At 42.8% G+C, this 23297-nt stretch overlaps 1 protein-coding gene and 1 long non-coding RNA gene across 4 annotated transcripts in view; both read left to right on the forward strand.

Moving 5' to 3' along the window:
* DRC8 (dynein regulatory complex subunit 8) overlaps nucleotides 1–23297 on the forward strand; it is a 51718-nt gene that overhangs the window by 14873 nt on the left and 13548 nt on the right. Inside the window, exon 1 of one of the 3 annotated variants that reach the window (XM_084512192.1) lies at nucleotides 5505–5557. The exons of 1 other annotated variant lie outside the window; for it this stretch is intronic. In XM_084512192.1, the coding sequence (XP_084368318.1) occupies nucleotides 5530–5557 (28 nt within the window). In that variant the 5' untranslated portion in view covers nucleotides 5505–5529. Of the gene's footprint in view, nucleotides 1–5504; nucleotides 5558–8389; nucleotides 8500–23297 lie in introns of those variants that run through there. One more of the 3 variants, XM_084512191.1, reaches the window with a different exon arrangement.
* Nucleotides 1491–2648, forward strand: LOC311433273. Its single transcript, XR_014690637.1, has 3 exons — nucleotides 1491–1574; nucleotides 1684–1871; nucleotides 1953–2648. It is a non-coding gene; the product is annotated as an uncharacterized lncRNA (long non-coding RNA).

The raw sequence follows: 23297 nt of genomic DNA on the forward strand, positions 1-23297 counted from the left end.
ATGGTATTGAAAGGTGTGAAGGACTTTTTCTAAAGAAACAAAGAAAGGAAAAACAGAGTTTGTGTTCCTCAGGGGCTGCCAACGCCATCTCTTTCATCTCCTGTGGTTCCACTGATGAAGACTTCCTGCTCTGAAAGCCCTGCCTTCCTCACCTGTGAAAGTCACACCACTGCTTGGCACCTTGTAGGGGAATGCAGGTGCCTTGGGTATGGAAACCAACGTCTCCACTGGAGGAAGCAGGCTTTCTTTATAAGTACCAGGCCCTTGAACTTGGCTTGGTGTTCAATGGCGAGCCACCGCTGAGCATGGAGCATGGGGAGAAGTACTCATGGCAACCTGTGTTGCTAGGCAGATGGATTATTGTGTTTTGTTCCTGCCACAGTGTTCTCAGGGATCCTGGCTTCATTTCTAGATATAATTAATGGTAATAAAGTCTGAAGGTTAAAATATGTGGATCTCTAGGGCTGTTTTTGTGCCTGGGTGGGATGGGGAACAGCAACCTGGCACTTGCATGTAGAAGTGAGAGCTTTTTTCTGCTGCAGCTCTTCAAACATTGTCCCAAAGGCTAAGCACTGTCATTAGTTCCTTGACATTGAGGACTATTGCTGAGGGGAAGAAGTGCTACTCTTTTCCTAGTAACTCTTTTTAACGTATATTTGGCCACTTTTCCCCAAATGCAACTTTCTTGTACCTGGACAGGAGCATCTAAAGATCCATGGGATCATAGATGTATATAAGCAACAAGCGGTATTTACCAGGGCAGTTCCAATGGACTGAGAAGGATTTCAGATGCTGCCATTACCAGCAGACTTAGAGCCTATTTTTCCCTTCTGAGTTTTCCTTACAGACTCAGCAAATAACTGAGCTTACAACCTCTAAACCAGCATCTCACCTTTGCTGCCTTCCTATTTCTTCCTCCCTATTTCTTCCTAACTTCTAATTGCGTGGTACAGCTTCCTACCTGGGCCACCTCAGATGCTTGACAGACCCTTTGCCAAATTTCTTAACATGGCAGAAGCCTATTCACGTTTTGATGGATTGTTTTTCTACTACTTCGGTGACTCATATCTTCTCTCAATGAATGGCTCAGCTAGTACAAGGTAGGAGGAGGATGTGCGGCTGGCAGTAGTGAAGGAAGGCCAAGAACTGAAGGAACAGCTGGATTCTTCCTTTTCAGCATCAATGAACTCCTCGTGTCCCATGGAAATACACCCTCTGATACAATATTTAAGGGATCAGCTTTTGGGCTTCAGGGTGTAAGTACTTGTTTGTTACCTGTATGAAGAATTAAAGGAACTTTCTTGTCAATTTATGTGCTTTTTGCTGTTCTGTAGGTCAGAGCAGGAAGATTTTTCTTTTTCAAAAAGAAAACAGTAAGATGACAGAAAAGGTTAATAAGAAAATGCCAGCAATCTGGAAGAAGTCAATGGTAGAACCATTAATGGGATGCTTTTTGTCTGGCTCTACCACTCTCTTAGACTTCTTGTCATCTGGTCCAAGGATCAAGGTCTGCGGTAACAAGGCAAACAAGCCAAAAGAGAAGCTGTGTCCCCTACCACGCATCAAGGAACAAGGTAGCTGCTCTTAATGTAATTTACCCAAAATTTGAAGGAAGGACACAGCTTAGGCAAGGTATGATGGAGTCTTTTTCTTATTTTTATCTGCTTGCTGTGTATCGTTTAGGTCAACAGATACGTTTAGATAATACTCTGTTTTGAAGAAGCTGTTTTTGAGTCACTCAAATCAGCAGCTGATCCCGTAGAAAGAGTGGAACAGCTGTGCAATATGCATTTGGTGAAAAATGGTTCTGCAACACAGAAACACCTTCTGATTGGTAGGGCTGCGCCCTTTCAGCTGCAGAGGAGTTAAAGGTAGACTCTCGTCACAGAACCATAGCTATTACTTTACTTTCTCTCTGATGGAAAAATTAATACACTTACTTGTGTTTTCAGTTTTTCAGTCCCAAAGAACCCACAGAGGGAGTTCCATACTTAAAGTCTTCAGCAACTGGTCGGAGCAAAGATGTGTCCAAACACTGCAATCCCGAAACCATGGGGGAACAGTCCTTCACGAGATGTTACTATTCCTCCTTGAACTACTTTATCTATTATATCACTTCTCCCATTTTAGAGCTGTTTTTTGTGCTGAGCAAAATTTCTGAACATATGCATGGAAAATACACAAAACGTGTGATAAGACCCTGATAGCTGAGAGAAATGTATGCGATGCAATTAGGCGCAGAGGCAAGGGTACCTTACCGCTATTAGACGTCAGTGGCTTCAGGCTTTGTATCAGCAATGCTGGTGCCTTCCGTATTTTTCCCTGAGATATTTTTTGACATTTTTAAAATGAAAAATTACAAGTTTAAAAGGGTATGTTCTCTTCAGAGGAGCTCTTTAAAGATCTTGCATGCAGCAGCTGATATTTCAAGCTGTTGAATTAGTAGTTCTGGGTTTCCTTTTGTACTTGCCTGTGCCAAAATGCGATTAGTTGTTTCAGCCCACTCATACCCTTGGTTTGAGATGTCTGTGCATTAAGTTAGAAGGGAAACAGTCACGTGGTTCAGGTCCAATATTTGATCTGCATTATAATTGTTAACATTTTTTTCCTACATAGATTTTTCAAGATACGTTGCCAGGAAATTTTAAAGTGGTGAGTTCTCATTTTGAAGTGCTTTCTCATTCCATATTTTGTTCTGCTTCTGGAGACAGACAAGACACCAAAACCTTGTATGTCAGGAATTAGGGGGAAGAAAGGGAAACAGGTGCTGACATTTGGCTGCAAGCTATTCAAAACAAAAGGAAATTCTGGGCTGGAACAGGCAATACAGACAAAGCACTTGGACTTACAGTAATTGTCCTGAGTGGAACCCCAACAGCATAGGCAGGAGAGTGTGAAATACTATTTGCTGAAATTAGTAATAGCTGTAAGGGACAAAAGATTTTGCAGCTAGACTAGGGGTGTCAAACTTACCAAGTATAAAATTCCAGGATTTGACTAGTACTTTTATATGTTTGGCATAAAGCTCTCCCAAAGGAGCTATCGTAGCAGAGAATAAGGGCCTGAGTCAGCTGCTACAATAGGACATACCGTGGTGAATGCACCATGACATATCTGTTGCGTACTTCACAATTTCCCTTTTCTTTCCGGCTTTTACACCCTGTTTTTGTTCCAATCAGTCTTGGAGGAAACTGAGATAAGTATATATGAAATATGGAAGTCTGGTGAGGAAAGCCAAGTTGAAGCCCTGGTGAAATTACTGGGAATATGTTAAAACTTAAGTGTCCTGAGTGGAATGACTGCCTTACCACTTCATATTTGTGACAACTCATATCAAGCCAAAAACTACTGTAAAAACACAAGATTACTCTTTGCTAAATCAGATAAGTGACAGGACAAGGGGAAATGTGTTTAAACTAAAAGAGGGGAGATTTAGATTAGAGGTTAAGAGGAAATTCTTGACTCAGAGGGTGGTGAGGCACTGGAACAGGCTGCCCAAAGGAGCTGTGGATGTCCCATCCCTGGAGATGTTCAAGGCCAGGGTAGATGAGCCCTTCAGCAACCTGATCTAGTGGGTGGCATCCCTGCCTATGGCAGGTGGGTTGTAACTAGATGATCTTTGAGGCTCATTCCAACCCAAGCCATTCTATGATTCTATGAAGACTCTCAATAAATTTACACAATAAGCAATATCTGTATGTATTCTAAAGCTGAATGTTGTTCTGGGGCATGGGTTTGGCATGAAAACCTAAATGACTGGAAAAGTATTTTTTAAAGCATTTATTAGGGGAATCTGGTAAACACTTTGAATTAACTTGACATTTGTAGAGGAGCTCTAAATGTCCTATGATGAGTCAGGTGATCTGGAAAATGACATAAGAAGTATAATGCTTGGGCCAATACTGAAGAACATGAAATTTCACATTTAGAGTTGGAGAGGGAAGTAATAAGAAACAGTGTATGTTGTACTTCTGTTTGGTTTCAAACATACTGCTGATCAACTACAATAGATCTACAACCGTAAAAGATGAAGGTTTTATGTGTAGAGGTGTTGAGGGAATAAGAAATGGGACTGCAAACTGAAAAGTAAGGGCCTTTCCTTCGGCTGCTACATTCTCTAGATTTGGCTTCTGTGTTGTTCTCACCAAAACTTCTGTTATCTGCTTGAGAGGAAACAAATCCGTGCTACTCATGTCATCAAACACATACTTTGAAATATATGGTTACTTTAATAAACTGTTAAAGTCTATAGATAACCATTTGGAGTGATCAGCTTTGTTAGAGAGTATAATCATGTGTTTTCCCCACTGAGTAATTGCAAGTTCTCTTGGGTATCTATTATATCCTCTTTACTCTGAGCTGTGTTCAATAAAAACACAGAAATAAGTGGCTGAAAGGCACTGAAGGCACTGAGGATTGCTATTTCCTGCAAATAGCAAATCTTATTAAAAAGTAAGTGATTTTTTAGAGAAAAGAAGCCCTGTTTTTTATTTTATTTTAATTTTTATTTGTATTATTCTAGTCCTACATTAATACTGAACACCTTGAAGCTGTCTTTTCAAGAGGTGGATGTGAGTGTGTGAGGAGGCATTATCCAAATAGGTTTTACAAAATTTTAACATCTGACATGCAACCACCTACTGTGGTGAAGACATTCTAGTTCTAGGAATTTCCTCCCCAGATTTCTGTGAGTGTATGGCTGCATCTTGTTGGAATGTTCATATTTGTATTTTTTTCTACTTTCATAGTTGTTTCAGAGTTGGAAGAACCATGCATTGCAAATACGTCTGCTAAAATACACAGCTATATTTAAACTGCGAAGTTTTATTTAATATCACTGAGAATATTTTAGCTGTTTCAGAGCGCTGGTATTTAGAATAAAATGTTCTTTCACTTTGTAAAGCCCAGATACACAGAAATCTCTGCAGTTGCTGGGAAAATGAGCAAGAAAGGAGCGTTGTGAAATGGCAGAGTTCCGGTGGCTGGCCCATGGCCTCCCTGCCAGGACAGCAGCGTGAGCACCTGCTCAAGCCTGGTGTAGGTTTTGGTGGTGGTTTCTCTTTTCTGCCACCTTGCATGGCAGGAGCAATGCCCGAAACCCTGCTTGGGATGGTGGGGACCACGTGTGTGGGGTTCTTGGTGGCCGCAGGCCAGTTGCAGCCTGCACGCCCGGGCTCCAAGTTTGGGGTGCGATGGATGTTTTGGGGCGTCAGTGCTTGGGGCTGTGGCTGGCTGCCCTTGAAAACAGGCAGTGCAATATCTGAGCTGTGACACGCAGAGGCCCAGCACACCGCACCAGCCGTGCTTTATTTCACTTTGCTCTGAGCAGCCTCCATGAAGGCCGCAACTGCTCGCCAGGGCGGGGGGAAGCGAGATGGCTGCGCCTGGCAGCCGAGACCGGGGCTGCGGCCGCGGCCCTCCTCAGCCGCCGCTCCCCGGGGGCCGCCCGGCCCCGTCCCGCCCGGGGCCGCCGTGGCGAGAGGGCCGCTGCGGCACGGGTCGCCATGGCGACGGCGGGGGGCCGCTGCCATGGCGGAGCAGGAGGGGAACGGCGAGGGTAAGGGCGGGCGGGCGGCAGAGCCCCGCTGCCAGGGGAAGGCATAACCTGTGCCGCCGCTGGCACCGGGGCTTATTTATAGAGGCAGGCGCGTTGTGCTGCCAGAGCCTGGGTTTGTGGGCTAAAGGTAATGCCTCCTGCGGGGGGCTGAGTGTCGCGGCGAGAAGAGCAGGCTGTGTGAAAAAGGGTGTTGTGGATTCCTTGATCCCTCCCTGCCACAAATCGTGCGAGCCGTAATACCGCAGGGATTCTGAGTGCTGCATTCGAAATATTGTAAATAATGGATTATTTCACATCAATTAGTAAAAGCAGTGCTCTCTGTAGGAAAGTCCTGTGTAAGGCACTGTGGATAATGCTGAACGAGTGAGTTGAGCTTGGTAGAAGTATCCCTAAGACATGCTTTGCGATATAGATACACTGGATAAATTAAGAGTTAAGACCGATGTCCCTTCAGTGAGGTCGGTTCTAACTATGTTATCTCTTTTGTATTGTTTTTCATGTATGTTTTGTCTTGGAAATGCATCTTTTTAGCATCCTTCCAGCTTTACAAAAGAAGCTGAGGCACGGTGCTGGCAGAGGTAGCTGGAGGTTATAGGCTAAGAGTCTAGAAGTCTGCTGAGCCATCTGAGAGGATGGAGTCTGGCCTGCTGGCAGGGTAACAGGGCTGGGAACTTCTGCCTTCATACATATTTTGGGCAGCTGTACATACGATATTGAGCTCTTGCACCATTTTGTTAATCCATGGACAGAAACTCCTGGAGAAAGAAGATGGCTTTTTGATTGCTTGATTAATGGCCTTTAATGTATTTTTTATAGTTCAAAAATACTTTTAAAGAAATTGAAGTACTATATTCGTAAAGACAGACTCTTTTGTTGACTTTTTTTTTTTTTTTAAAGTGTTCTAACATCCTGTAAAACAATATTCCCAATAGAGCATAAGATGTAATCATCTAGAGGAATATTATGCTGTCATCCTAAATAGCTGTGACCCCAAAACTCAGTTACCAGCCTTTCCAGACTTCCCAATAGATCATGGGAAAGTGACATACCAGGGTTTGGCTTCCTCTCTGCAGAATGAGGACAAGGACCCATGCCACATGGATAATGCAAGGACGAGGCACCAAGCTTACCTTCAGGCACTCGTCAGAATCTCACTCTGTTAGTAGGCAGACCAGTTGCTTATTGCTTTATGAAGGCAATTATAAAGAAGTCTAATTATTATAAGTGTGATTGAGGCAAACTAACAGACAGTGTCTCATTAAACTGCAGAAGCAATCCCATAAAAGTAAGATGCTCATGTCCATTTCAGAATTGCTATTAGTCTTCTTGCAGGTAGCAGTTAGAGGGTTAATTAGGATCCCAAATTCTGGATTCACGCACTGATCACGCTTGCTTCTGACAAGCATTCCACATATACACAAACTGCAGGTTTTACTTTATGATGTCTCAAACCAAACAATAACATTAGTTGTATTTTCAACTAATTAGTCTTTAGGGTATTCCTCTTGGTTCATCGTAGAACTGCAGTTTCACCAACTTTCATGGTAAAGGTTTCCCTTAGGTCCTATTAGTTTCAAGTTTTGTCTTCTTCAGAGTTAAAATGTCTGCTTAAATGTTTTACAGATGTACAAGATGTACACAAGAAAAAAAAAAAGTGAAAGGTCAAATGCTGCAACCTCTTGTGCATAACATTGCTCACATGAGTGTTACTCCCTAACTTACATAGTTCTCATGAATAAAATCTTGCTTGTGCATGTGTTAACACCATGCCCATACTGTCTGGAGCTGTATGTTTTATGCATGAATTTATGTCCCTACATTTGTGCTTTCAGCATTGTTGAATGTTTTTTCTTTATACCCATCTGATTACATTAGACTGTTTGCTTCATCTTTCTCTTTTGCATATTTGTTTGTATCCTTTTCCTATCATTCTATTTCTTTCATTTTTTTTCTTGCTACTTAATTCAGTCTGCCTGTTCTTCCATTTGCTCTCAGATACTTTCTTTATAATTTGACAGAACATGTCAGATTTTCTAAGTTTTAATATCTCTGATCTCAATACTGATGTTACTGGAACCTGAAAGTAAAATGTCAGACCGGTAGTGCCTGAAGTAAAACTAGACAGAAGACAAGACATATTTTTCTCCAGCTGGGATTTAAGAAATTACATGAGAGTACATAAAAGAGAGAACGCTCAGTGTTCCTATATCATCACGGTAATGTTGTGTAAGTGATCAGTATTAGAGTTTTTCTAAGACCATATTCTTTGTGCCAGCACGTACTTAAAATGCAATTTATACGTCACGAATTTTAATCCAAAAGGAAGTAGATTAAATAGTCTGAGCTTCTCTTTCCCACACTTAACACCCCTATGAAACTGAATAACTGTTTCTGGATAATGGAGATCTTCCAAAAAATACCTGATGGTGATGTGAAGATGAGGAGATGGAGAATAACTGTTCTGTGGTGATTATTTTCTCTGGTAAATAATTACTAGTTGTTCTGGGTAATTTAAATTACAGCTGCAGCATGTAATCAGTCCTCACACATCCTTTTCCCCACTAGTGAAACACTCACACTGAGGCTGTCAGCGGAGATAGGAAAGAATTTTTACCTCTCTTTTAGTGCCTGAGATAAATATAGCAACAATGTGTTGAGTCATACATATATCTGCTCTTTAACTGCCCTGGTTTGCCACCTGGCACGCTGGTGAAATCAGAGATGTACTGCAGTTTACATTTGGGAGGAACAAGCTGCACAGCCCATCCAGCTATTACCTTCTGGTAAAGAGGCAGAGTTGCCACTGCTTCGCTTGCCCCGCTTGATCTTCCTACACTGGGGGATCTAAACTTTCCCTTTGCCTGTATCGCCGTGGTCTGCGTGGAGTCTGTCTTTGCTGCAGAGATTAAAAATGCTCTCTTGCTGTTTGTTCCATTTTAATCGTTGTGAGTCCAAGCTTAAAGAGCCCAGTGGCTGCCATGAGCACTGTAGGCAGTCGCAACCACTAATTCTGCTCAGAGCACACTTAATTAACACAAGAGTTTCAAACCTGACACAGCAAAGTGCTTAAGCTGCATACGGCTTTGGGGAATCCCACTGAATGCAATAACATGATGCACGTGGTGCTAAGCACATGAGTACATCTAAGTGTCTTGCTATGCTGAGGATTTTAAAATGTTTTCTTTGGTTTTCATGAGTAAGCATCAGCATATGAAAGTACAAAAGTTACAGATCAAGTACTTGCAACAAACCTTCAAGCTAAAGTAGTTCATCAGATAAATTCTTTCTAATTATGAAAGCGACTGTTTCGTTTGTGCCAAAAAATACAAAACTAGTGTAAGTTGTTAAAACAAGTAGCTTTCTTAGGGCTCAAGCAAGGAATATTTCAACTGTAGAAGAATTTCTATGGGAAGAATATATGAGATCACTTAAGAAATCACTTTGGAATTTACAGATGGGCACTGTGAATATTTTTATTTCTTCTTGTTGATATTCCTGTGAGAAGCTATTTGAGGAGAAAGGTTTATAGCTTTCATTAGATAGTAATGCAGTTTAACATGCACCTTAACGTCAACTTGAGTTATATTTTAGCATTTTATACTTGAGACTGAAATAAAAAATAAATTATGTCCATCTTTCCTGGACAAACACAGGCGGTAGATCCCTGATCCTCTGGGCTCTACTGCAGTAAAAGTTACTTCAAATGCATGTAGAATAGGTAGTTGCAGATTGACAGGTTTCTTGTTTCCATAGCACATGAAATAGCAGAAGTTTTCAGTTTGGTTCTACTTCTAGCTGACTTACTGAATACAAAATTAGCTGGTTTGCAGAAAGGCTTTAAACTTTTTTGTCTTTTAGACAATGCCAACCAGCAGATATGCAGTGCTGACAGGGAGCTAGAAAACTCCCACAAATTCTCTCTCCAACAATAGTTAACGTGTTATTAAGAATTTCCATGTCTACATACTAATTATTCTAAGATCTGAGTGTTTTGGTTTTTTTTTTTTTTTCTTCTCCCAGTTCAGGAGCACCTATACTGTATGTGAGCAGATACAGTTTCATTGCTGTTGGCAGTAAGATTTGGCAGGGGGAAGGCGATGAGAAGTAAATGTGCAAGTGATGTCCCAGCCCAGCCTGTGCAGAGCCTGCAGGGACCCAGTGCGGGGTAAAGGGGAGGGGGTCCCCAAACCCAAACCTAGCTCGGGTGGGTTTGGAGGCTGGACTGTGTGCTACATGACAGGTCCCATGGGATATTTTTATACACGGTCTTTATCAATCTTTAAAATAAAACACAGACTGCAGCTCTTTGGAAATGTGAGATAGTTACTGTTCAACATGATGTAGGTGTGGATGGTACATGATAGCCCCATGAATGTAAGATTGGAAGGGATTTCCTTGTGTCCAGCCTGCTGTTGCAAACAACTTTTACAAGTCACTTTCACAGACTTACCAAGCTGCATCTTAAAATTGATAAGGATTTTTGTGTTGCTGGTTTAAGTTGACAGAAGTTTCTGGACTGTTATTGCTGATGATCAGGTTAAAATTAGACAAGAATTCTGAAATGCATCCATGGACAGCTTGTATTCCTTGGTTTTTATTTTTTGTACTTGCCAACCTTCTTCATTTCTTTATAGAGATGTCTTATCCCCCATTGATGGTAAATGTAAATGTCTTAAATCTGTCAGCTGAAAAGCTGTTCATATTCAAACTATTACTCTTAGGCAAACAGAAAATTGGAGGTTGATGTTCATTCATGATATGTAAAGAAAAGTGGTTTAGCACTGCAAGCAATGCTTTCAAGGCAGCTCCTTAAAAGCAAGCAGCTGCACCAAGCCCCTGTAAATCCCTCGCCAGTTCGTTTCACTTTCACACTCTTCCTTTGGTCCAAGTCCTCACCCCAGAGCAGAGCAGATAGAATTGCAACCAGTATAGAGGTGGTGTTTGTTAACCCATTTGAGACCCTGTCAGGAAACTTCGAGGAGTTGAGGTACGTAGCAGCATGGTAGCAGCAGGTCTTAAAAGTCATCCTGAAAAGCCCTGGTTCTCACCTTATATCTTAGACAGTTGCATGTCTTTCAGAGGAACAAAGTTCACACACTGCTCTATTCTAGCAGCGCTATTGTGCTGCTGTAGTTAATCTTTCTGCTAGTTTATGTTGGAAATAAATTACTTCAAGAGCTCTAATATCCATGTGATTCTCATCTCCGCTTCATGACCACCTCAGCAGTCGGCTCAGCAGAGGCAGTTTGCTGCTTTGCTGTAATTTGGTGTGAATTCGGTCTTGGAGTTGTCCCTTGTCGCTGTGCCACCCGCTTCTGTGGCCAGCCTTGCAGAGAGCCCAGGGAAAACAGAGGCAAATGCCTTCAGGGACCGTGCAGTACAGCAGCACGGGCTGCTTTCTGCCTCTGCTGCAGCCAGTGCTAGCTCTTACCTTTCAGAGGCAGCCGGAGCTACAGCGAGGCTCTGAGCATTACCAGCAGAGCTATATATCCTTGCAGGGCACTTTGCCACTGTTGATGAAAGAGAATATAAGTACGGGCGAGACATCACTCTTTCATTAGCTCCCAGGTGTGGCTGAGATGAAAGATACAGAACAAATTGCAGTGGTGGAGATTGTTGTTTTTGCCAGCTCGGAGCTGCAACAGGAGTGCTGACTGGAACAACTGCCAGAGTTGGGAATTTAGGGATGTGCAAGACATCCCTAATGGAGATTTATGCTGAGCTTATCTCTGCCTGATGAAAAGGGAGTCTGTGTGCACCTGGTATTGACTTTAAAATAAGTGTGGCAATTATTTTTGCAGCCTAACAAACCTCAAGTGCTGGCATTTCTTTCACTTCACTCTAGGAAGGATAACATCACGACTTCCTTCAGGAAAAGCAGAAGATATTAATTGTATATTACCTGTGAATCACAGGTGTACAGGAGGCAGTCCAGATCCATGCACAGATAGGTCTTTCGTGCTCTCTTTTGATGACTGAAAGCACATTTCCACATCCGCTGCTCAGCAGACAAGTCAGGTTTTTATATGAAGAGGAAATTCCCCCCATTGTTCTGCAGGTTCCTATGAAAATTGTGCTGTTTCACTGCCCTCCATGCCGCCTGTATGCAGTGACAGGTACTTGGCAGCTTGTCCGAGGGTACCAGCTAGCAGAAGGAGAGCCATGCCCCTGGAGCTGGACCCATGCAAGCGGTTATGGTGAGCAGCATTACTCAGGGCTTGCATTTTTGGCTTGTGCCACCCTTGGCCTCCTGAAGGCAAACCCAGCTACCACTTGAGTAGCTGCGGAATTGATGCTATGCCTGGCTGGCTGAAATCCATGTCCTAATTGAGACCTGTTAGGCCCTATTTGGCCACGTGTTTCCTGCAAATCCTTATGGTGTGCTGCTTCCACACGCATAATCTGCAGCTGCTGTGGGCACCCAGTGGGTGGGTTGGGAGCAGCAGGGAGCAGAAGAGGCCTCTGGGCCTGAAGCAGCGTGGCTGGGGCTGGCTGCTGGGGAGGGCAGGTGGGGCCTGGCCTGGGATCTGCAGCTGAACACCTTGTGCTGCGTCCTGGCTGGCACTCTAAAAATGCTGCAGATACTTCTGACATTAAATGCTTGACAGCTTATCAACTGAAAATGCATGTTGTTAGGGTTCAGGGCTCTGTAGCCTTTTTTGTGATGTCAGGTCACTCTAAGTGTCTCAACCCAGAGTATTGAGGCCTGTCCCATTTGACCCTTCTCTCCAAGAAATGCAAAAAGGCTATACAGATACATGTAGAAGGTGAAAAAATGTTTTAACACATGAAAAAATGAGAATGGAAGGAAGGAAGGAAGGAAGGAAGGAAGGAAGGAAGGAAGGAAGGAAGGAAGGAAGGAAGGAAGGAAGGAAGGAAGGAAGGAAGGAAGGAAGGAAGGAAGGAAGGAAGGAAGGGAGGGAGGAAGGAAGGGAGGAAGGAAGAAAAAGATCTTTTTTTTTGTTGTTGCAGGACTCTGCAGCAACAAATGCACCCAGTATGGGCAAACAGACTTGCATGAAAGCTGAAGAAGCCATTAGGGTCACGCTAGGTGCTGTTGTGTTTTGAAAGGTGCTCATGAGAACTGCCAGGCATTTCTGCTTTAAGTAACGAAGATTTCAGATTCTTTGAAACTGAGATTATCCCTACTTCTTGTCTAGAGGTTTGGACGCCCACGGGACATACCCTGCATGCGTTCCTTCTTGTTCCCAGTAGGGTGCATTCCCCAGGGGACAGCAGTAAGCTCCGGGTTACTGTTGGCAGCCTTGCCCTCCTTAATGCGGGGCTGACAGTGGGCTAGGACAGAAGGAGTAAGGTGCTTACGAAGGTCAGGTCAGGGCATTAGCTGTCTCTGTTGACCATTGCAGAGCTCAGAGAGACTTTGTACTCGGCGTGAGACAAGTCTGCGAGCTGTAGCTGCAGGGAAAGGACCAGGGCAGGGCACAGGGAAGGTGCTCGTTGTGGGGCACTGGCAGCAGTGCCCCCAGCAGCCAGGGGCACGGTGGCAGCTCGGGGCTGTGGAGCTGCACACTGTCCTCAGCACCAGCACCGTGGGAGGCTGGACCTGGAGGGCAGCTGGAGGGCACGTATTTGTGCACTTCCCTGCTACTTAAAGGTAGTAATCCTCCTGCACGCTGTCATCCCAGCTGGTCGAAGCAGAGAGCAGAAAACCCGCCTCTGCTGCTGCACACGTGGGGGTCCACCTTGCACTGTCACTTCCTGGTGGAGGGCCTGTGCCTACGGACACCATCATATGGGGATGACCACCTCCACTGGACCATCGTCCTTGCAGATACAAACGGAATGCTGCAGTGTGGCTTACAGATTGCTCTTAATTTTAACCTGAATTAGTTCAACACGTGGTTTTCTTTTCAGACTTTTTTTTTTGTCCAAGGCCTGGACTGGCTGGTCTTGGCTGGGTTCTGCCATGGGATACTGGCTGGGATTGCCCTAGGTCAGGAATCCCTTCCTGCCTCCAGAGCCTGTCTCACTTTCATTGCTTGGACTGGGAACGTGATGCAGCCCTGACATACCAAGCAGCCAGCCTCTGCATCTCCGCTTCTCCTCTGTGGCTGATGCAGACCAAGGCATGAATTTGTTTTGTAGAGTGAAAATAGGAAGGACTTCTTCCATACCATCCCACCAAAAACAAAAACAAAACTAATCACTTACATGTTTGAGAAAATTGAACTCCAGTGGAGTATAACTAGGTAGTATTCCTTGATCATTTCCCAGGGTTGTAGGCTTCTCTTAATACTTAGGAAGATCAGTGCTTCATTACCTGTAGATATAGCATAGATACACAGATTATGTCCAGTAAAAGCATCAGGGTATATTTTGCTGAGCCTTCCCTGAGTTGCACAAAGTGCATTTTGGACGTGGATTGATACATGCCTGTGTTCATCACTCAGACGAGCTGCCTGCAAGGAGTGGGATTTTCTCTAGCAAATCACATGTCTGTAGCATCATTCTCCTGTACGTCCCGGAGTTGTATAGACTTAGCTTGCCATCACCAATAAGCTGCTCAGGAGCTCTTCGAACAGCAGAGAGGAGAGATTATCTTGCCTGTAGGGCAAGGGAGAAACGAATCACCACCTTCTTTTTACTGGAAAATAAGTCTCATCAGCAGGATCTCAGCTGCTAAGGATGCAGGCACACATCGTGCCTGAAGAGGTGAGGTTATGGTGACACAAGTAAGACATTATAATACATATGTGCAACATTATATAATATATATAATATATATTATATATAACATCATATATATATATGATGTTAGCAGGATTCCTGCTGGGACCCAATCCCACTCAGCCACTCTTTAACAATCAGCCCCTCCTTCCCTTGATGTTCAAGGTCTGCTCGGTTGTAAATATTTTCAGTAAGTTTAGAGTATGTTTGGTTTGCATTTTATATGTATAAATATTTTTATATGTATTAATATTTTATATTTATATGCATTTACTGCTTTGATTAACAAATTACAATCCCCTTTTCTGGTGGCCTCCAGAAAGAATTGTGTAGATCCAGGCAAATTAATGTCTCTATTTCAGAAGCCTGGGCTTAGGGAGGCTGCCAGGGGTCGTAGTATAGGAAGTGATGCAGAAAATAGCATTGCTCCCCCACAACATATGGACAATTTTATGTTACAGCAAGCACCTGTCAAAGAATTTGCAGAGGTAGCAAGGGTATCCCTCAATATTGAGGGATATCAATCAATATTGAGGGATATCATCAATATGGATCCTGGTGAGGAGTGGGAGTCAGGTGTAATACAGCAGCTGCTCAGGAGGCTGTATCGCTGTGAATCAGGGCACATAGGTACGTGTTACTGAGCGCTGAGGACACAGGCTAATACTCTGTGTGGACTGCTGTGGGGGCTGTTTGTTTGCCCAGTGCAAACCAGGCAAAATAATGGCACCTTGCAGGAGCAACCTGAAGTGACGGCAGTAAAATGGGTTTGATGACCCTGGCACAGGGATGTGTACCATGAGGGAAACTTTTTTTTACCACTGCTGCAGAACCATACCAGACCTAGAGGGGAGGTGACAAAAGATGGTGACTACTTACGGCTTCTTTTCCAGCTTGAAATGGTGTCAGCCACAGGCTGGTCTGTTCTGTTACAGCATCAGATCAAGGATTTTATGAGCAGCTAGGAGCTGGACTTCATATCATAGCAGCAATAGTTTCTATACATACTTGGTTTCTCAACAGGTGAAGCAGTTTATTAATTGTCCCAGTAGTTCTCTTAGTTTTGGTTCCCACATGTATTTAAACTTCTGAATCTATGGTGGGTTAGAATGCTATAGAATTTAAAATACCCTCTACTGAACAATCAAAACGTAGGGGAATATTCAAGACAACTTGCTGCATCAGCTGAAGTTACCAGCAACTTGTAGCCCCATTCATTGCTGCCAATGGACTGTCACAAACTGGATATGCTTTGCATTTTACAACTTGGAGGTTGAAACACACAGTTTTTATACCATTCTTTTTAAAGCCTTTAATGTATTTCTCAACTTCTAACTGAAATAACCGAAAAATTTCCATTGTGGTTGATCCAAACTTTGATTTTTATTACTGTCATTGTTCTATAAAATAATCACATTTCCATAGCTAAAGCTGGAGTCAAGACAATGCTTAAATTTTCACTTCACTTTATTATATATTTTGCCCATATTACAATTGTCTTGCATAAAGAAGACAAAAAGGAAAAAAAAGTGTATTTAATATTTTTGAGTTGGAATTTGATGTAGCTTTTACAGTTCACTTTGCCACTGCCTGTATCATCAAACTGACAGCCTGCATTTTATTATCAGCCATCAAGTTAATAGCTTGAATTTTCTAAAATCTTATTTGCTGGTGGTGGTTTTGTTCTCATCATGGGATGAGGACATGTTCTCATGAGATGTTCTCATGCCACAGGGCTGTGCAAAGATTGTTCTGATTGCTCCACTCTGAGTTCTCCACATTGTGTATCTATTTTTGAATATATAGGCCCTTTTTAAAGAATCTTTTATTCATTTTCCATAAGGCAGCCACTGTGGTGAAAACAAAATATTATTTTTTCAATTCTCACATATAATGCCATTAAGAAAAGAAGTGTAACAATAGGGTGAGGTTATGCACTTAGCCCAAGGTTGATTACATACATGGTGGTGGGTGTAGGGTTTTGGTTTTGTTGATTCATGCTGGTGAGGGGGTTTGCCTGTTTATGTCGATAGCACATGGTGTGTGCTGTGACAAACGTAAACAACAGGGAGCGATCGTATGGCTCGTCCTCAAGAATTCTGGAAGACAAGAAAAAGCTCTTAACTGTTCCTGAGATTTAATTTTTACTTCCTTGAAAATGCTTGAAAGTGACCTCTCCAGAAACCAGTTAAGCTTTTTTCTCCTTCTACAGGAGGCAGACTCAAACTGAGTTTGCTAAGTGCCGTCTGTGATAACACGGGATGCTTCTCATCTCGGAGGGAAAGCATTATCCTTTTCCTAAGTCTGCGGATCATAGCTTGGATCCCCAGATGGGACTAGGTAGCACTGTCAGTGAAGATTTCAGCTCAAACCTTTCTTGGGACCTGCTGTATACCAAATTTTGTGAAGCTGCTTCTTTAACTCTTCATTCAGTTTGAACAGCAGAACTCTGGAGACGTTTCCTGTTGGTGCCGTGAATACTTGGGGTTGTTCCACACCCCAGTCCTTACATCATGGTTTTCCCTAGAGACTACAATTTCATAAGACTCCTTAAGATCCCAGCCTGCTTGAGGATGACGAGCAGTGTGAAAGTCTTGCTTAATGCTGTAGAGTTTACGTGGCAGCCGTGTGAGGTCCCTGCTTACACGGGGCCCTTGGCCCGGCTCCCTCGCAGTGGGAACCTGCTGCCTGGGAGCTGCACGTTCGAGGCACGGAGTTACAGCTGGAGCTGTGCTTAACGGGAAATGCTTCAGCTGCTCAACTGCAGTGTATATAGTCGCTAGGAAAATGTATTACCAGATCTTTCCCTGTTCTGCCTCACAGATGGCTAGCAAGGTATTTGTTGTAATTATTAGCTGGTAGAAGCATTTCCTAGATTCCCCCTAATTTACTGTCTGGATGGATTAACCCAAATCTTACATATCCTTAAACTCATGGGATTTTAGTTTTGGCTGCAAAGAAACATTCTTCAGATAAGGTTCTAAGAAAAAACTTTCTAGTGTCTATTGAATGGAGTCCTGAGTTTTGCTTTGCACTCTTTTGAGTCTAGGGAGTGATCTGATCTGTTTTCTTCAGACTGCAATTAAGGACCAGCCTTATCCCTTCTTTGGAGGAACTGAGGTGCTTTATAAACCTCTTGTTTTAATTCAAAATCTTTTCAGAATTAAGATTCTTTTCAACAAGCATATATTATGTCATTATATATCACAAGACACAAAGACATACTGGATATTCTGCAAGCTTAGAGCTCAACCACATTGTTCCTTCATTTTTCATTATTTACTGTATTTGTATTATGCATGTTATTGGAGTTCAGAGCAGACTCGTGCCCACACATTTCTAGAGCGTAGCACACCGTTACTGTTTCAGCATATTAGGTTGGCTGTACAATAAGCTTTCTCTGGAATTAAGGTCACTAGCCAAAATCTAATGCACACCTTTCCTTCAGCAGAGAAGAAAGGTCTTGCCAATAAGTCAGATTCAAATGACCTCAAGATTATTTTCTGGCTGTATACCTTTTCCTTAGTAATTTCCTTGAAATAGAATTAGTTAAATGCTGTAAGTTTTACTTCTCTGGAGTGGGGAGAGGTTTCTGATTTATTTTTAAGTGAGTCACGTTCCCAAATACACTTCATGAGGGCAACATAAACATTTGTGGCAGAATAATTTAGGGAGTGTCATACTTTGCTTTGGAGTTAGGAGAAAGAAACAGTAGCATAGAAACACCTTATGCTGATAAAATCTCTAAGAATTCATCTTATGAAACTGCACTGTCTTTCCCTTTGTGCTCTGGAAACAAAATGCCTTAATAAAACCGATGACCTTATTTGAGAGGGTTTGAGATTTCACCTATGCTGGTGATGCTGGGTGTTGTGACTGCTTTTTAAGATCTTGACCCAGGTGGTAGTTCAGTTAACGCTTGCTTAAAAGCCTGATTAGATCTCATAAGAGCTAATTGATAACCTCTCCTGAATTGCAGTTGTGAAGCCTATCATTATAATTATTTGTTCCCTCCATATCTAGGAAAATATTCTTTTCATTAGGACTACAGTCAGATTTATTTATTTATTTATTTATTTTAATTCTTGTGCCCTTATTACATTAATGTTGTGAAATTAGTGTTGTGAAGAATTTTGGAAGAGCTCAGATGAAACAGTGGCTGGAAACATCAAAAAACAATGCTTTTTGCTTTTTTTTTTTTTTTTTTTTTTTTTTTTTGGTTAATTTCTTTCATCCTTCTGCCTTGTACACCTAGGGAATAAATTGGGAATTGCCCCTAAAGGGAATGTGTACAGGTTTCACATATTCAGGAACAGCACCATTCTCCCTCTGTACTGGGGAACTGTTACTGCATCTTGACACATTTCTAGGATTTTAACTCTGTATTAAAGCTGTTGATCATCAGAGGGGAAAGAGCTGTTTTGGCTTTCTGCTTGTTGGCCAAACCCTTTTGTGGATCATGCATGAGCTCAGATTTCAAGGAGAGACTTCATGCTTACTTTTTTGTACCTTTTCCACCTCCAGCTGGCAGAGATACTCCCCAGAGCCCAACCACCTCCTCACCTCTCCTCTTTCATTGGCATTATGTGGCAAGACAGGTAGAGCTGCTTGTGATTTGGGGGGTGATGGCCAGAGCTGGGATTTGCAAAGGGTGCACACAGGGGTCTTATGGAAGCTCGTTGGAGCGGTGTTAGCAGGGTGGTTGTAAATACCACAGCTCGGATCTGTGAGCAGAAGGAGAAGTCTCACTGAAGATGAGTGGCAGTGGCAGGGGGCTTGAACACTCACGTTTTCTCGTGTGTCTGCCTGCACAGTCATGTCCCCTCTCATGTCCATTGCCCTCTTAGAAGTGTTCCTCTTTCTTCTTGGCTGTCTTCGCATCGCATTCTGAGTGTTTGAGCCTATAGGATCAAGACGGCTGCTATTTTTTGGATTGAAATGATGGCTAGTGGGAGAGAGAATAAATGGTTCTGGAGTAGTAAGAGGGCTTAGGTGTACCCACTGGTACAATTCTGTATTAAAATATTTGTAGATCAGTGTTTATGAAGGTAGATGTTTCAGGTTTGTTGAGCAGTAACATCAAGGAATAAAGTCAAGCCCGTGGGTGCTTCTGTGAATCAGAATTCAATCTTAGTCTTTACGTGGTTGAGTACCACATTGTATAAATAGGCTCATCAAGCTGCATTGAAATTAAGTCTTTTCCCAGGAGCAGCAAATACTGCTCCCTAGCATTTTCAGAAGTTGTTTAAGGTTGGCCTTCATATTCTTTTGATGCCACTTATTTCTTCAGGTGGTTTCTTCTCTGTGAAAGGAAGGGTTGGCTTTTTGAACCATCAGAGCAACTGGCCTGAAGGAAGAAAAGGAAGCAAGCTCATACAGTTAAATGAATGGTAGAATCTAGCAAATTTTCAAGTATTTTCAAGTTTCTAGTATCAACTAGAAATCACTTTTTAAAATGCTTATTACTCAAGGGTCTGGCAGAGCCACTTCTGTTTAATTGCTTCTGTTCCCTACGAAGACTGAAGCTGTGGTCTTTGAAGAAGAAATGTCACAACAGGGACAGGTGTGCAGTTCATGGGCTGGCTTCAAATGGCCCTCAAGTGCTAGGGAACAGTCTGGACAACCTGGAGAGGAAATAATTAGTATGAAGGAACCAGATGAATTAGTCTGGGAGTCCCAGTTCCCTGCCAGTCTTACTTAACTGGCAGTGTCTAGAGCTTTATCTGGTTCATGCTAAACAAACTGGGAAAAATATGAAAGGACAGTATGGGAAAGGAGACTGGTAGTGAATACACTTTTTGGTTAATGGATCCGAGGGATGGATTTTAAGACATCCAGTCTTCTCATTGCTTATGTGATAGAAAAATAAATAAGAATGAGAAAATGAGGAAAAAACACGCAACAAAAACACCATTTTACCAGCATAAAAGTGGAAATAGTCTGGCTTTCCTAAGCAGAGCATTTGAGGCACTAAGTAGTTGTACGTACTCGTTTCCCCCTGTACTCGGCTCTGGTGAGGCCGCACCTCGAGTACTGTGTTCAGTTTTGGGCCCCTCGCTACAAGAAGGACATGGAGGTGCTTGAGCGGGTGCAGAGAAGGGCGACGAAGCTGGCGAGGGGCCTGGAGAACAAGTCCTACGAGGAGCGGCTGAGGGAGCTGGGCTTGTTCAGCCTGGAGAAGAGGAGGCTCAGGGGCGACCTTATCGCTCTTTTTAGGTACCTCAAGGGAGGCTGTAGCGAGGTGGGGGTTGGCCTGTTCTCCCACGTGCCTGGTGACAGGACGAGGGGGAATGGGCTTAAGTTGAGCCAGGGGAGTTTTAGGTTAGATGTTAGGAAGAACTTTACTGAAAGGGTTGTTGGACACTGGAACAGGCTGCCCAGGGAAGTGGTGGAGTCACCATCCCTGGAAGTCTTCAAAAGACGTTTAGATGTAGAGCTTAGGGATATGGTTTAGTGGGGACTGTTAGCGTTAGGTCAGAGGTTGGACTCGATGACCTTGAGGTCTCTTCCAACCTAGAAAATTCTGTGATTCTGTGATTCTGTACTGGAATCTTCTTTGGCACACTATGTTTCAATGTTTGTTTATTTAAGCCATTAGAAGTAATCAGGTAATATTTGTTTTTGATATGATATATTGTTTTTCTAGTTAGAATTACTGAGCGAAATCTTTTATTTGACCATAGCTTAGGTTTTTCTTTCTTAGAAACTGCTGAAAAATTGCAGTTCAACATGAAATCTTCATCGATTTACCCACGGAGCACAGTCCCCTCATGCAGAAAAATTTCAGTACTATAGGGCATCATATCTGCTGAGATAACTGCATGTTTCATCTGTTGATGGCCTTCCTGAAGGTATTGTTTTAGACCTTTATCCATCACTTATCCTAGAACAGCAATCTGTCTTTGTTTTCTCTCCCAATGTGAGGTTTAGAGTGAATCACAGAAGTCTTTCGATAACTAGCTTTGCCATCCTGAACTATGTTGAACTTTGTTGGCCTCCATTCCTAGAGGAACGAGAGAGATTTAGGCAATAGTTTATTAGGTGTTCACTCAACTTTATGGAGTCTTTGAGAGGACTACACTATATTTTATTTTCTTCCATGGATACTGCTCTTGATCACAACTTTCTCTCAGTTCTTGGAAGAAATATAGATGGTCTGGTATCTAGATTAAATCATCATTTTCGTGTCATTTCAGGATATCTTTTTGCCAGGCCTCTTGAAATGGGTAAGATTAAAGTATAGTATTTTAATGGATGGCAAAAGCTTGAGAAGGCTGGATGGCTACATTGTTCCAGCACATTTATTTCTACAGAAGGCTCAGTCATCAAGCCAAGAATGTACAGCTATAAATATTCCTTCAGCATTTCTCTGTTGCAAGACATACTGTACAACTGAAGCGCCTGATCTCATGAGGGTTCAACTCTAACAGTGTACACTGGAGACTGGATCCAGGACTGTCCTGGTTTCAGCTAGGACAGAGTTAATTTTCCTCCTAGTAGCTGGTAGGGTGCTGTGTTTTGGCTTAGGATGAGAAGAGTGCTGATAACACGCCAATGTTTTAATTGTTGCAGAACAGTGCTTACACCAAGCCAAGGATGTTTCAGCTTCTCACTCTGTCCTGCCAACAGGCAGGCTGGGGGTGCAGCAGGAGCTGGGAGGGGACAGACCCAGGACAGGTGACCCAAACTAGCCAAAGGGGCATTCTGTACTGTATGGGATCATGCTGAGCAATATCTAGGGGTGGCTAGCTGGGGGGATGAGCCAGCTGCTCGGGGTTAGGCTGGGCATCGGTCTGCAGGTGGTGAGCAATTGCATTGTGCATCACTTGTTTCGTACACATTATTAGTAGCAGTACTATTATCATCATTATTGTTATTATTACTGTTATTATTATTATTGTTATTATTATTTTCCTGTCTTAATAAACTGTATTTATCTCAACTCACAGGCTTCATTTTCCCATTTCTCTCCCCCATCCCAGAAAGGGAAGGGAAGGGTGAGTGAACGGCTGTGTGGTATTTAGCTGCCAGCCAGGTTAAACCACAACAGGGACTCTTTGAAGGCACTGAAAAAAAAATCCCATCAAATTAGTTTGAGAGTAAGTATGTAAGGCCTTTTCCACAAGGAATCAGGTCCTCCTAGATTTACTTCTGTTTTTTGGAAAGGAGCTATATGTGCTATATGTACTGCTTAGGCACATAAAAGGCAGGGACTATTGTCAAGCTGTGAAAAAAATACAGCTTGTCCTGTGTCTGGGCACTGAGCAGGGCTCTTCTTCCTTGATGTGCTCCAGTCTCCAGCTGATTGCACATGTACCTGCCTATGCTTCCCTCAGGGGACTAAACTCAGAGAGGAACACTGGATATATTGCTACCTCTCTTCTCTTGAATATCCTCTGGGGGAGTTCAATGCCAAACCTGGGCAGAAAGCAGCAGGCACCTGTGCCTTTTTAATGGGACACAGCTCTGTTCAGTATTAAAAAGAGCTTTCTTAATTTTGTGTTGATCCATTACTATACTGAAGTTCTTGAAGCCAGTGGTGGGTTGACCATGGCCAGCTACCAAACACCTACACAGCCGCTCTCTTCCCCTTCTCAGCAGGACAGGAGGAGAAAATGAGTTGAAAAAGGTCACGGACCAAGATAGAGATGGGGAGATCACAAAGCCAATGTTGCTTTTAGTTATGTTCAGTTCTGATACACCCTTTGCCTGAAAACAGGTATTTCTGTCATGAGGGGAAGAGAGCAAATGGAATAAATGGTTGCATGTTGCAGACCCTGGGATTCCCAAACTGTTGGGATTGTAGAAAGCTAGGTATGAATTTGTTATGTTTGTAGAAACAATGTCCAGTGGTTTAGTGTTGGTTAGAGCTGCTCACAAACACTTTTAACACCAGATGAGCCTAAAGAAGAAAGTAAATCTGTTCTAACACAGAAGAGTTATGGTGTATTATTATGCTGAAAATACAGAAGAGAAGTGTGAAAATGAGAAAGCAAACTCAGAGTATACCAATACCAGTGTGATATTCAGGCTGTCACTCAGGTGTTCCCTG

The sequence above is a fragment of the Aythya ferina genome (assembly GCF_964211825.1).
Source record: "Aythya ferina genome assembly, chromosome: 3".
NCBI classification, from domain to species: domain Eukaryota; kingdom Metazoa; phylum Chordata; class Aves; order Anseriformes; family Anatidae; genus Aythya; species Aythya ferina.